The 15,365-nt window shown below is 44.2% G+C and overlaps 1 protein-coding gene across 2 annotated transcripts in view; it reads right to left on the reverse strand.

Annotated features, from left to right (window-relative positions):
• IFT88 (intraflagellar transport 88) overlaps positions 1-15,365 on the reverse strand; it is an 87,352-nt gene that overhangs the window by 21,437 nt on the left and 50,550 nt on the right. For both annotated transcript variants that reach the window (XR_010601036.1, XM_065595220.1), the window contains exons 20-23: positions 14,943-15,058; positions 5,545-5,597; positions 4,307-4,372; positions 753-859 (exon numbers count right to left, since the gene is read on the reverse strand). Coding sequence is in view for 1 of the 2 variants with exons in the window: in XM_065595220.1 (XP_065451292.1) it covers positions 753-859; positions 4,307-4,372; positions 5,545-5,597; positions 14,943-15,058 (342 nt within the window). In the remaining variant the exon portion in view is untranslated. The remainder of the gene's footprint in view (positions 1-752; positions 860-4,306; positions 4,373-5,544; positions 5,598-14,942; positions 15,059-15,365) is intronic.

Raw genomic sequence — 15,365 nt, forward strand, 5'->3', positions numbered from 1 at the left:
TTGCATGGCTGGGCTTGAGGTAGATTTTGAGGTAGAAGGGGGAGGGGAGGAGAATACATATTGAAATGAATGGGTCCGATCACACCACTTAAGAGCTGTTGTCAGGCTGTATTCATCTCCATGAGGTGTTTGGATTCACCTGAAAACATCTCCTTGAGATGAATGAGTCACTTCACATTTTTGCAATCCTCCTATGCTGCACAGGGTTGTGCAGAACCTCTTCTCCCTATGCTAGTCCCAAAAGTGGAGTACAGACTTTGGGGCTCCCTCTCACCCTTGCTACCACCATCTGGTGGATGTGCTTTTCACAGGCTTCTGTTTATTGCCTTCCTACCTGCCCTTGATCCTACTGGGGGGGCATGATGGAGGGCAGAGCTGATAGCTGAGTGACAGTGAGGTAGTCCCAGTAACCTGTCTTGTGCCCCCGTCACGCCCCCTTCACTACTACCACTTCCTCAAAGCCAAGGGAAATTCACTGCCCAAAAACTTCATTAAGGCAGAATGTTTACGTTGACTAGATGTGCTTTGTACCCTTACAGAATGCACCTATATTTAAACCTCTGAAAACCAAAGAATCCAAGAGTTATGGCAAAACCAACTTAAACGTCTGTACACCAGGAAGTGAAGGTACACTCTAGCTAGGCTAAAGTATTATAGCAAATATTATTTTACTGTTCATTGTGCTAGGCAGTGAAGCTACATAATGAAAATGAAAAAAATAATCCACTTTTCATAGGAGAAAACAAACATACCTGTTCCCTTATTTCTTTTAGTTTTTCCACTCTCTTGAGCTTTGTCACATATTCTTGAACTTCTTTCAGCCCCATATCTGTGCAGAGACGAACTAAGAACCGTAGACCTAATTGTACATTAAAAATATATTTAGAAAAGGGCTTGAAAGCAGGTGAAAAAATAGCAGTGTGTTTAATCTAGTAAAACTGAATTTATAGAGTAGCAGCATGGTCTTCTGGACATAGCAAAGGACTGGGGATTAGGGGTTCCTGCTTTCTAATACCAGCAACTCAGATTGGAATCTTATGCAAGCAATTTTAACTTTTCTGTGATTGACTGTAGAATGGTTAATAATACCCAAGGGGTGTTGTGAAATTTAGTTACTTAGTGTTTGTGAAATGCTTCAAAAATAAAAAGCATTATACATATGCTAAACTGCTATCGCAAAACCATTCCCCAATAGCATTTTATTGAAAATAAGTCATCAATGCCAAATGAGCTGAAAAGAATGGACACTAGCATAGTTACATTTTCTAATTACTCCAGTGTTGAGTCAGCACTTCAGATGCATGGTGGGTGGCCTTTTAGCTCCTGCGTTAATATCAATCTCTATAGAGTTCAAAAATTGATATGAAGGCTAAATGTGACTATGGTTGTCTATGCTATGGAGACTACTGCTATGTCAACACCACAGACCTTACAGCAGCACACCTGTACTGCTGCAGCTGCGCTGCTGTAAGGTCTCCTGTGTAACCACTTTATGCCGATGGAGATAACTCTCCCGTCGGCATAATTAAACCACCCCCAACGAGCAGCAGCAGCTATGTCTGCGGGAGAGCATCTCCTGCCGACATACCGTCTCTTCTGTCGGTGAAACTTATGTCAGTCAAGGGTGTGCTTTTTCACACCCCTGACTGACAAAAGTTTTACCCACAAAAGTGCTAGTGTAGAGATAGCTATGCTGGTATAGGTATGCCGGCATAGCCCTGTAGTGCAGACGCAGCCTACACTGACAGAAGGGGTTTTTCTGTCACTGTAGGAACATCACTTCCCTCAACAAAGCCCTCTTCTATTTTGACATAGCTGTGTCTACACTGGGGGTTTTGTCAGAATAGCTATGCCAGTCAGGAGTGTGGTTTTTTCACACCCCTGACGGATGTAAATATGTTGATATAACTTTTCAGTGTAGACCAGGCTTATATGATAAAATAGGAAGGACTTAGGGGAAGAGAGAACTCCTTTGAGCCACAGTCCCCAATTTGGAAAAGAGCTGCCACTGTCTCTGTGCACAGCAGCATGGAATGACACCTATCTAAATACGACGCTAAACTATCAATAACCAGTAAACAGAAGAAAACCTCAATAACTAGTTAAAAGGTGATTTAACAACAGCTGATGAAGCACAGGGAGATGAGAGAGCTTCTGACTCATTGCCTTTAGAAATTAATAGAACAGTGGAATGATGAACAGTGACTACTTTCCTAGTAGTTCTGTACTGCATCCTCGGTGTCATGGATTTGTGCCGGCAATGTTCAAAGAATGTTAGAATTACTGAAAGATTTTCAAAATAGTCCACTCCTTTGATTCACACACTACAAATATTAACATGCCTTATATTTCTTTACCTATAGATCTTAAAGTGAGAAACCATTTTGCAAAACTTGTGTTGCCATTGTTGACTTAACTAAGGCAAAAGTTTTGTTTTTCTACTGCAGTAGACCTCCGTAAAGCCTACTCTTCAAGAGAATTTAGGAAACTTGGTAAAATTACACATCTCTACCCCGATATAACGCGGTCCTCAGGAGCCAAAAATCCCTACCGCGTTATAGGTGAAACCCTGTTATATCGGGGTAGTGGCGGCAGGGCTCCAGCGGTGATTTAAAGGGCTCTGGGCTCCCCACAGCTGCCGGAGCCCCGGGGTTACCGCGCTATATGTAACGGGTCGCGTTATATCAGGGTAGAGGTGTAGTAGCTGAAAAAAATGCTGCAAGTCTACTTTTAAAATATAGTAAATGTTCTGCCTTAAACTGTTTAAAAATGTAATTCTGGTAAGTGGCAAACTGACAGTTGTAGTACTGAGGTTTTAAACAATAAGTGAGGTAAGGAGGCTGCTACGGCAACATAGAGCAATGGTTCCCAAACCATGCTCTGTGATGCTCTTCCATTCACCCACAGAGTTGTTTCTGCCAGTGGTGAAGCATCTATCAGTCTTCACGAAGTGATGTTTCCTGCTACCATGTATCCCCAGTCTGGCACTCTCTAACGGTTTCCAGAGACTACTTGAACAACTAAACTTTAAAAAAATGCTTCATGCCTTTTTGGGATACTTGGTTTTGGTAAAACTTTTAACCACAGTAAGATTTGTAGACTATAAAATGGAAGGATGTCAAACACAAGAAGAGAAACAGTCTGGTCTGGGGAGATGACAGTAGTAGGGTCTACAGGTAACAACGGATGTTTCTGTAAGTACACACACAGAACTTAAAGGGCTGGTCTACACTGGGAACTTACATCTCTCAGGGGGTGACAAATCCACTCCCCTGAGATACACAGCTATGCTGACCTGACCCCTGGTGTAGACCGCACTAGGTCGATGGAAGAATTCTGGAGACCTAACTACTGACTCTCAGGCTAAGGGCTACACTACACACTTCCTTCAGTATAACTATGTCACTCAGGGGTATGAAAAATCCACCCCCCTGAGCAATGTAATTATACTGACCATAATCCCCATGTAGACAGCGCTATGTCAGCAGGAGAGCTTCTCCCGCTGACATAGCTATCGCCTCTCATGGAGGTGGAGTTATTAGAGCATCTTCACCAGAAGTGCTACAATGGCCATAAGGGAGGTGGATAACCTATGCTGATAGGAGAACTCCTCCCATCAGCATAGGTAGTGTCTATACTCAAGCACTACAGCAGAACAGCTGCAACTGTGCCACTGTAGCGGTTTAAGTGTAGATGTACCTGGAAGAGTAAATAAACAGAACAGTTCTAAAACTGCAGGAAGAAGATAGGAGGAAGGAAGTCAGTAAGCAAGTTTATTTTCATCTTCTTTCCTCAATATTGCCCTAGTATTACTTTAGTCAAGCCCTAGTCCACAAGGAATGTTCAGAATTAGTATTGGGAAAGAAGGCAGTCTGTGAGAATATTTTCTATTTTTAAAATACTTAAATAATATGGATTACTAATAGATATATTCAATATAGCGTAGAGTAGGGGTCCCCAACACGGTGCCCACGGGTGCCATGGTGCCCGCCGGGGCGTCTAAGTGCGCCCGTGTACTGGCCGGCAGACGAACATCCGCCAAAATGCCACTGAGAAGCAGCGTCATCCAGAGGCGTCGCCGCCAAAATGCCGCCAACACCTCTGGATGACGCTGCTTGTCGGCGGCATTTCAGCGGCAATGCCTATTGACATTGCCGCTTGTTGGTGGCATTTTGGCGGATGCTCATCCGCTGCCACGATCCTCCGTGGCTCGTCGTCTGGCGCCTGCCAGACAAAAAAGGTTGGGGACCACTGGCGTAGAGTTTCCTTTACCTTGAAAGCTGCACCACTCAATGAAACAACTTACATTCAACATTCTCTGGAAATTTTCTGTGTATCTCCTTATATGTATCTAGAGCTTTTTGGTAGTTACCTGCAAACAAAATAAACAACATCACACACACATGCATGTACAATGGCACAGTATCAGACCAGAAACTGATGTGACTTGGTACCTTCCAGCTTTTTTCAGCTGCTTTATTTTTAAGAGTATGTGGTTTAATAATCCTAAATCACAACTGATGCAGTTAAAGTTGGCATTCTTTAATTATTACCTGACTATAATAATTAAGGCTGGTTGTGAACAGCTGAAAAAAAATTCAAACTTTTTTTTTAAACGATGGGTGGGGCTCTAACTGTCCTACCAGCACATTCCAATTCATACTGGGGATTTTCCCAGCATATCTAATGAACATAATGGTGGCCAAGCTGTCTTGTTCCTTTGCTGGGAAAGCTCTTCTGTGCTGGATTTTGGTTGGGTGCTGACTTTATCTTTCAATTCACATAGTCACCCAGCTTCTACTCCCCCATCCCATAGAATCAGGTAACTGGGCAAACAACATAAGAAAATCTGCAAATTTGTCATTCGGTTCTTCTCTGTGAGGCTCTAAAGGAGCAAGGGAAAGAGTAGGAACAATGGGACAGCATGAAAGAAAAGTATTATTTATTAAAATATCTTAAGCGTGTTTTGGTGCGGAACAATACAAAGAGGAAGACACGGTCTCTGTCCCAGTGTGGTTATGATCAATAGCAGATGCAGATTGTAGAATCCCAGTTATAAAATTCAGCAGGTGAGAGCTCAGTCTCGAAGCGGCAGTGTGTATTCTGTTTGTACAATTTAAATTTTCAATTTTTTTTAATATCTAGAAATTGTACCCACTACATATATTGTAAATGTGGTCTGTTTAGCTGAGCAACTCTAGAAACTTCCTACTTGGCTATTGTGACATCATATGGTGCTCTGACATAAATCAAATACAATATGACTATTTACACTAGTTTGGCCTGTTCTTTACTTGCACAGGACTGCTCCACTCATAAGTACAAGACAGTACAAAGAGGAGTAATTAAATCCAGAACTTCAAGGAAGGTCATGCTTTGTTATACAGAAAATTCACAAAGCAGAAGCATGCTACAGGCTAAGGAGATTTTAGAACCAAGAACTCATCGAGAAGATGTACAAAAGATCAGTAAAAATTCAAAATATATAAATTAAAAAAAATACCAATTATAAAAAAAAATCACAGAACAAGTAGAAACACTTACCACTTCTTCTGTAACAACTAGCAACCATCAATTGCCATTTTACTTGTGTTGGTCTATGTATAAATAAATAAAAACATTTAGTATACAGTACTAGCAAATGATGAAATAGACAAATTGTTCTGTGAAGTTCAAAATATTGGTGTACATCCACTATTAAACCAGTCTCACAAAATTCTACTTGTCGCTCACTCAGGGTGAATCCTTTCTAGGAAGGGCACATAAACTAACAGCATTTTTTCATTACTAGCAAGTTAAAAGATAATAAAGATATAGCTATGTGTGGGCTGGTAAGTTGCCATGTCAATTCTTCAAAGCTGACCGAAACCATATGTGGAAAGCTCTTTGGACTGTATAGTCCTCATTGTTAATATGTCCTAGAAGCAGGGGCAGCTCCAGGCACTAGTGCAGCAAGCACGTGCCTGGGGCGGCAAGCCGCGGGGGGTAGCCTGCCAGTCGCTGTGAGTGCGGCAGCAGTCAGGCGGCCTTCGGCGGCGTGCCTGCGGGAGGTCCGCTGGTCCTGCAGTTTCGGCAGAAGCCGCGGGACTCTCAGATCACCCACAGAAACGCCACCGAATTCGTGTGACTGCGGACTGCCTGTAGGCATGCTGCCGAAGGCCGCCTAACTGCCGTGCTTGGGGCGGCAAAAAACATAGCGCCACCCCTACCAAGATGATATTGCATTCTAACAATTTGTAGGGAGGCTTCTCTAGTGGAAATCTAGCATTTTTCTTTACCTTCCTGACTGTACTGTTCGTCCATTATTTATTTATTTATTTTTATTCAACCACAGGTCAAGCCAATTTAATCTCCAAATAATTTCTCTATTTGTTTGCAGTCTGGTATTCTGCAAAATAAGCTTATGTAAGACAAGTCTGCTGCATATTTCTCAGTTGCAGCACATGTGTGCCTGCTGCACACAGCAATGGAATCCAACTGAGCACCTAACACACCTCGATTGTAATAAAAATTATTAGTAGGCAACTTTAGGGTTACCATATTTCCTCATTTAAAAAAAAGAGGACACTACACAGGGCCCTGGCCCCGCCCCAACTCCACCCCTTCCCCAAAGTCCTCGTCCCAACTCCGCCCCCTCCCCTGAGCGCGCCGCATTCCCCCTCCTCCCTCCCAGCTGTGAAACAGCTGCCCAAGCGCTACTGGCTTCACGGTTTGCTGAGCAGCCCCCAGACCTCCAGACCCTGCCCCCGGCTGGGCGCTTCTCCAGCACACCCGGAGCCCGGGAGGGGAAGTGCCATCCTAACTGGCACCCTAGGACCCTATCCCCTACCTGTCCCCTGACTGCCCCGGCCCTTATCCTCCCCCCACCCCCAGACAGACACCAGGGACTCCCGCGCCCCATCCAACCACCCCCTGACAGCCCCCCCCCCCAGAACTCCCGACCCATCTAAACCCCTCTGCTCCCTGTCCCCTGACTGCCCCCTCCTGGACCCCTGCTCCTAACTGCCCTCCAGAACCCCAACCCCTACCTAAGCCTCCCTGTTCCTTGCCCCCTCCTGAGATCCCCCCACCCTAACTGCCCCCCTAGGACCCTACCCCCTGCCTGTACCCTGACTGCCCAAAACCTTACACCCCCAGACAGCCCCCCGCGAACTCCCAACCCATCCAACCCTCCCCCTGCTCCCTGTATCTTGACTGCCCCCTCCAGAACCTCCCTGCCCCTTCTCCGGCCCCCTGGCCCCCTTACTGTGCTGCTCAGAAGAGCGTGTTGGGCTCCACGCGCAGCCCGACACGCTGCCACGCTCCCCCACGGAGCGCATAGCTTGGTTCCCGCCCTCGCAGAGTGCTGCTGGGCAGGGGGAAGAGCTCCAGACTGCCAGAGGCCGGTTGCGAACGGCCGGCCAGCTGCGAATGCAGGGAGGGGGAGGGAGGGAGAGAGAGGAGGGGAGTGATCTCAGCTGCAGGGGAGAGGAGGAGGAAGCGGAGGAGGGGCTCTCTCTGGCTGCCGGAGCCCCATGCAAGTGGCACCATCCGGCCAGCTGCTCTGTCAGCTGTGCGCACTCTGCATGGGGGGGAAGTCCGGACATTTACAAATTCCCCCCAGACGCTATTTTTAACGGAGAAAAGCCGGACATGTCCGGGGGAATCCGGACGAATGGTAACCCTAGGCAACTTGGTATGAAAATCCTACATTTTTAGGGCCCAAAATTAAGCTCCACAACTCCTTCTACTGTTTGAACTGCATATGTTGCTAAAATTTGCCCCTGCAAGCTTCTCAAAAACACAATTCTCAATTCATTTCAAAATACATCTTAAAATGCAAGTTAAAGGGGATGATTTAAATATAAAATATCACTGAATGATTGGAATTAATATTCCATTAAAAAAGAATTGAGAACTGGGGATCAGAGTTGAGGCAAAGTTATCGCTTAAATGTCATTTTATTTACAATCAGCATAATAACAGCTGTTTAATGACTGTGGCATATTTTTAGGATTAACAACTTGCAAATAGCATGTACAAGTTTTAGCGCCAAACTCCCAAATATTTATGTTCTGTTAGCTATAATTAACAATCTCCTCTCCTGGAAAATGAATTCTCACAGATACTGTAATTGCACAGAAAGATCAAGAATTTCAGAGGTTAATAATTCACAGATACTTTTCAATCCATATGCAATACACAAAGTTTCATGCATTGAGTGGTTAGAGAATTAGGCCTTGAATGTTTAGGTCTGTGCCAGAAGAAGATTATGAAATCAGTATGAATTTTTTCTAGTTTCAGCTGTTTTCTTTCCAGTGTTTTAAAATGGACTAAGAGTGCCAACATACGTGATCCAAGAGCCTGACTGCATTACAAATTTTTAAGGGGTTGGCAGCTTCACTGAACAGCAGGATAGCAAGTCTTTAAATCAGTGTTTCACAAATATGTTCACTGGTTTGTCTCCATTTTTTAAAGCTATTTATTTTATAAAAGAAGCCAGTGGGTTGGGAATTTCCTGGTAGTAAATGACTAGATGGAGAAATTGAGGCCTGAGGCAAACAACAAGACTTCAGTTACCAAGCAATGTCCAATGCTGAAGATGCCATTTTGATTAACATTGTTTCCTTCCCCTTTCTGTGTCTGTTGTGTCTAGAGCTGCTGCTGCATTTGTTTTTGTTTACAGTACCAATCCTTTCCTTACAATTAATAACAACCACAGTAACCAGTGGGAAAGTAGAACTTCATTTTGAGCATTTTACTAGAATTTAATTTCAATTATTTTTAGACTTTCTATATAGTAGTATATGTTAGTAAATGGGGCTTTAAATACAAGGAACTTCCCATGTGGACCTGACTGCAAGGACAAAAGGGATAATGGAATATTTCTATAAATTACTTTAACTATTTATTTCTATATTTAATGTTTGGGATTCTTTTGTAATTGTAATTTTCTTGTTATAAAGTTTGTAGAAGAGTCATATAAATATACTGTCTCAATCTTAACTACAAGATGAAAGGTTTTTGCTGATGACTTTCATTATTATTTGTAAAGGAAAAGTTGACAGATGTTTTTTGTATGTCATCCTGGAGATGGTGAGATTTCAGATCATTCTGGTCTCATGAGGAACGAAGTACCCAACAGTAGTGGGCCAGCCAAGAAAGCTGTCTCCATTTCTCATGAATTATGGAGCTATGGTGGACATCCTATTCATGGGGATAAAGGTGGTTGTTAGGTAGCTGAGGGTATGTCTACACTATGAAATTAGGATGATTTTATAGAAGTCAATTTTTAGAAATCGATTTTATACAGTTGATTGCGTATATCCACACTAAGCGCATTAAGTCAGTGGAGTGTGTCCTCACTACAGTGGGCTAGCATTGACTTACGGAGCGGTGCACTGTGGGTAGCTACCCCACAGTTCCCGCAGTCTCCGCTGCCCATTGGAATTCTGGGTTAAGCTCCCAATGCCTGGTGGGGCAAAAACATTGTCGCGGGTGGTTTTGGGTACATGTCGTCAGTAGCCCCTCCCTCCATGAAAGCAACGTCAGACAATCGTTTCACCCCTTTTTTTCTTGTGCAGACACCATACCATGGCAAGCATGGAGCCCGCTCAGCTCAGCTCACCGTCACCGCTGCTGTCGCGTCCTGGGTGCTGCTGTCAGCAGACGGTGCAGTAGGACTGCTAACCGTCATCATCCACAGCTTCTGCTGCAACTCTGCTCTCCTGCTCTTGTAAATGAGTTCAGTCTCAATAGCAAATTTCTCCAAATTGTCAGAAATCTGTGTGGTGCTAACCGTCATCATCCACTGCTTCCGCTGCAACTCTGCTCTCCTGCTTTCCTGCAGATGCCATACCACGGCAAGTATGGAGCCCACTCAGCTCACCGTCACCGCTGCTGCTGTGAGCATTGTAAACACCTCGTGCATTATCCTTGAGTATATGCAGAACCGGGCTAAGAGATGCCAGCATGAGGAGGATTTTGATGAGGACATGGACACAGATGTTCCTGAAAGCATGGGCTGTGGCAATTGGGACATCATGGTGGCACTGGGGCTGGTTGATACAGTGGAACGCTGATTCTGGGCCAGGCAAACAAGCACAGACTGGTGGGACCGCATAGTGTTGCAGGTATGGGATGATTGACAATGGCTGTGAAACTTTCACATGCATAAGGCCACTTTCCTGGAACTCTGTGAGTTGCTTTCCCCCACCCTGAAGTGCAGGAATACCAAGATGAGAGCTGCCCTGACAGCTGAGAAGCGAGTGGCGATAGCCCTGTGGAAGCTTGCAACGCCTGACTGCTACCGGTCAGTCAGGAATCAATTTGGAGTGGGCAAATCTACTGTGGGGGCTGCTGTGATCCAAGTAGCCAATGAAATTGTTGACGTTCTGTTATCAAGGGTAGTGACTCTGGGAAATGTGCAGGTCATAGCGGATGAATCATAGAATATCAGGGTTGGAAGGGACCTCAGGAGATCATCTAGTCCAACTCCCTGCTCAAAGCAGGACCAATCCCCAGACAGATTTTTGCCCCAGATCCCTAAATGGCCCCCTCAAGGACTGAACTCACAACCCTGGGTTTAGCAGGCCAATGTTCAAACCACTGAGCTATCCCTCCCCCCTCCCCCATTGCTGCAATGGGGTTCCCTAACTGTAGTGGGGCGATAGACGGAATGCATATCCCCATCTTGGCACCAGACCACCTTGCCAACCAGTACGTAAACCGCAAGGGGTATTTCTCAATGGTGCTGCAAGCACTGGTGGATCACAAGGGACGTTTCACCGACATCAATGTGGGATGGCCGGGAAAGGTGCATGACGCTCGCATCTTTAGGAACTCTGGGCTGTTCGAGCAGCGGCAAGAAGGGACTTACTTCCCAGACCAGAAAATTACCACTGGGGATGTTGAAATGCCAATAGTTACCCTTGGGGACCCAGCCTACCCCTTGCTCCCACGGCTCATGAAGCCTTACACCGGCAGCCTGGACAATAGTAAGGAGCAGTTCAACTATAGGCTGAGCAAGTGCTGAATGGTGGTAGAATGTGCCTTTGGACATTTAAAAAACGCTGGCGCTGTTTGCTGACTAGGTCAGACCTCAGCGCAACCAACATTCCCATTGTTATTGCTGCTTGCTGTGTGCTCCATAATATTTGTGAGAGTAAGGGGGAGACGTTTATGATGGGGTGGGAGGTGGAGGCAAATTGCCTGGTGTCTGATTATGAGCAGCCAGACACCAGGGCAATTAGAAGAGCACAGCTAGGCACGCTGCGCATCAGAGAGGCTTTGAAAACCAGTTTCATGACTGGCCAGGCTTCAGTGTGACAGTTGTGTGCGTTTCTCCTTGATGCAAAACCGCTCCCTTTGTTGATTTAATTCCCTGTAAACCAACCACCCTCCCCCCATCAAAATAAAGTAGCTATTGTTTTGAAACCATGCATTCTTTCTTTAATAATTTTTTTTTAATTAGATAACGGACAAGGTGGGGTGGGAGAGGAGGGAAGGACAAGGCCACATTGTTTATTGTAGCGACACTACAAATCAATCTTCTGTTGCTTGGGCCATCCTCTGGAGTGGAGTGGCTGGGTGCCTGGAGCCTCCCCTCTCCCCGTGCTCTTGGGTGTCTGGGTGAGGAGCTATGGAACATGGGGAGGAGGGTAGGCGGTTATACAGTGGATGCAGCTGGGGTCTGTGCTCTTGTTGGCTTTCCTGCAGCTCTAACACATGCTTCATCATGTCTGTTTGCTACCCCAACAGACGCTTCAGCATGTCCATTTGCTCCCCTATTAGCCTCAGCATTGCATCCTGCCTCCGCTCTTCACGCTCACTCAATTCTTTCCTGGCCTCTGCCACTGAATGCCTTCATGCATTGAGCTGTGCGCTATCAGTGTGGGAGGACTGCATCAGCTCGGAAAACGTGTCATGGTGAGTGCATTTTTTCACCTTCTAATCTGCGATAACCACAGAGACGGAGATGATAGGGGGAGCATAGAAACATTTGCACCCGGGGGGAGATAAAAAGGGAGAGTAAAATTGGGTTGGCTTCTTACGCCTTCATAACGTGGGAATGTTTTCAAACTGCAGCGCCCCCCTTTCCCAGAGCAAGCAATGGGTTGGGTTTCACATTTAAAAAGGAGGGGCTGCAGTATTCGGGTAGATGTGCAGCACACACCAACCCCCACCCCACGGCTATTCTCTGGGATGATCCCTACCCCCAACCCCCACCGTGTGGCTATTCTCTGGGATGATCCCTTCTCCCCTCCCCCCGCCGCGTGGCTATTCTCCGGGATGATCCCTTTTAGCCAAGCGCAAACAGCCCAGCATGAACGGGGTCCTTTTACTGTTCCCTTACAAAAATTCCCCTATTTCAACCAGGTGACCATGAACCTATTGCTTTTAAACCCTGTACTGTAGTTACAAATGTGCACTCACCAGAGGTGCCTTCTCTGGCTTCTGGGTCGGGGATCCCGCCTTGAGAGGGTATTGGCTCCAGGGTGATGAAAAGTTCCTGGCTGCTGGGGAGAACGGATTCACCACTTGCCTGCTGCGCATTCTCCTCCTCCTCTTCCTCATCTGCAAAATCCTCCTCCATTGTCCGTGAGACTCCCCCCTTGCAGGTGTCCACGGACAGTGGTGGGATAGTGGTGCGTCCCCCCCTAGAATGCCATGCAGCTGTTCACAGAAGTGGCATGTGTGGGGCTGTGACCCAGAGTGACCGTTTGCCTCCTTTGTCTTTTGGTAGGCTTGCTGAGCTCCTTAACTTTCACGCAGCACTGCTGTGTGTCCCTGGTGTAGCCTCTGTCCAACATGTTCTGTGAGATTTTGGCAAATATATTTGCATTTCTTCTTTTGGATTGGAGTTCTGCCTGCACAGATTCTTCTCCCCATACAGCAATCAGATCCAGTGTCTCCCTTTCGGTCCATGCTGGAGCTCATTTGTGATTCTGGGACTGCATGGTCACCTGTGCTGCTGAGCTCGCCATGCTGACCAAACAGGAAATGAAATTCAAAAGTTCCCACGACTTTTCCTGTGTACCTGGCTAATGCATCGGAGTTCAAAGTGCTGTCCAGGGCAGTCACAATGGAGCACTCTGGGATAGCTCCCGGAGGCCAATACTGTCAATTTGCATCCGCACTACCCCAAATTCAACCCAGCAAGGTCAATTTTAGCGCTACTCCCCTCACCGGGGAGGAGTACAGAAGTCTATTTTGAGAGCCCTTTAGATCGACGGAACGGGGTTGGTTGTGTGGATGCGGTCATTTTTAAATCGACCTAACGTGGCTAAATTCGACTTAACCCCGTAGTGTAGACCACGCCTGAGTGTGTTGGAGATCAGGAACATGATCTTGAATTGGATCAGATCATCAATGGGGAGCCAATGTCTCAATATAAGGGTTATATAGTCCTGCTTACCAATGTTGCTTGGCAGGTAGGCTGTCGTATTTTGGATCAAACTTGTGCTTTTAGTATTATTATTAATAATTTATTTGTTCTGTGGTTAGTGCCAGTATTTGAGGCCCCAATGTACATGTGATGTACAAACACACAGAGAAATCTCTGCCCCAAAGAATTTACAATCTACACAGACAATGCAGACAAAAGGTGGGAGAAAGAATCCAAAAATACAGGCAATTTTGCAGGGTGGTGATAGGCAAAAGTCCTGTTAATTCCAGTTTTATTTTCATTTTTTTGTTTCGTTATTTATGCTTATCCCCTTGCCTATTTTTTTTTTAAATTATGTGAACTCTTGTGTTTATTCTATATATATTTTGCATTTAGCCCTAGTCTTTCTATTTTTGTTCACAATTTACTCAAACATTTGAGTTTAACTCTTGCCTTTTTTCCCTTTTTATTACATGTAACCCTAGCCTTATTTGTTTTAAATTATTTTAAACCATTTTTTGTTTATAATTTTATATATTACACACATATATATATACACACACACACACACACACACACACACCACCTCTCCCATTCAATTAAAATATTAATTTCTGCTGCATTTTTAATAACCTTTCTGCAGTATAGTCTTTTCTTGAATGGTGTCTGGATTGCCCAAACACATAAATAGTTCCTTGTACTTTCAGGGGTATTTTAACCTTAGTGCCATACATGAATCAGACAGTAGGTCAAATTTTAGATCATCATAAACAAGCCAAGTAATAACGGAGTTTGGCTCAGTCTGATTTTGGATAGGATTCCCAAAACACTCAAAAAGAGAAATGCTACCTCTGGATTTCACGGGGTTATATGAATTTTAGCTTGTCTGTTGACACAAATTCCACGTGGAAATATTATGAGGAAATATGTATTTTTCTATATCTATAAATAATTTTGGTTGAACTCTGAGCTCCAGTTTCAAATTTGGCCTAATTTTTACATGTAGGTCACTTGTATGTTAAACTCCCTTTGTAAGTCTAGAATAAAATATGCAGACTACCTTAAGTAGCTCATTCTGTGAAGTGCACAAACACAGTTTTACTAAGGCCAAACGTCACAAACACAGTTTTACTAAGGTCAAATATAAAATTCAGAATAAATTAGATTTGTCAACATATATCCATTGTTAGCTGTTAATACTGTACTGTTCGTGGTTTTATTTAGTGTTTTCTGCAATTCTTTTTATGAGAATAGGAACAATATGAACAAGGAAACAAAGTTAATTGCTGAAAGATGCTTTTGTTTATGAGGTTGAATCAACAGTCTTTACCAGATGAGGAAAGCATGGAAAGGAAGTCTTTTACTTTTGTTTGAATTAGAGCTGCCTAATAGAAACAAAAACACCCCTCCAAACAAATACAAGGTGAAGAACCTGATGAAACAATACCTAAAGCTGTATTTAATGCTAACATAGCTTATGGCAATTAACGTATCATGTCTCCGAGATAGAATTACAAGAAAAAAAACCCTCAATACAAGATATTTGACTAAACATGCAATAACAATCATTACTTACTGAATAAGCGCTGCTCTCTCAAAGTACTGAATGGCTTTTTCACAAAACTGGGTATCAATGTAATAGGCTCCAAGCCATTCAATGACCTCAATGTTCGAAGGGAAATACCGATATGACTGACAAAATAAGGAAGGTGAAAGAAACATAATTTTAGTGATAAACAACATCTTTATTTTACTTCTGGAATATCTTACTCACTTAAGTGTTTAATTCTCCAGATGCCAAAAATATGTAATACATGAATGAAAGCACTGTACTATACCAACTAATCCCTAAAGAGATCTTGTCAGGTTTGTAATTACAAAATACGTTTTAGAAGAGTTACCTGAGATGAGTTTCACATTTTCCATCAATCCTTACTAGAATTATTATTTTAGCATAGTTAGCAGCAGCAAAAGAGTATTTTTCCACACAAAAAAGTTT

The sequence above is a fragment of the Chrysemys picta genome, chromosome 1 (genome assembly GCF_011386835.1).
Source record: "Chrysemys picta bellii isolate R12L10 chromosome 1, ASM1138683v2, whole genome shotgun sequence".
NCBI classification, from domain to species: Eukaryota; Metazoa; Chordata; order Testudines; family Emydidae; genus Chrysemys; species Chrysemys picta.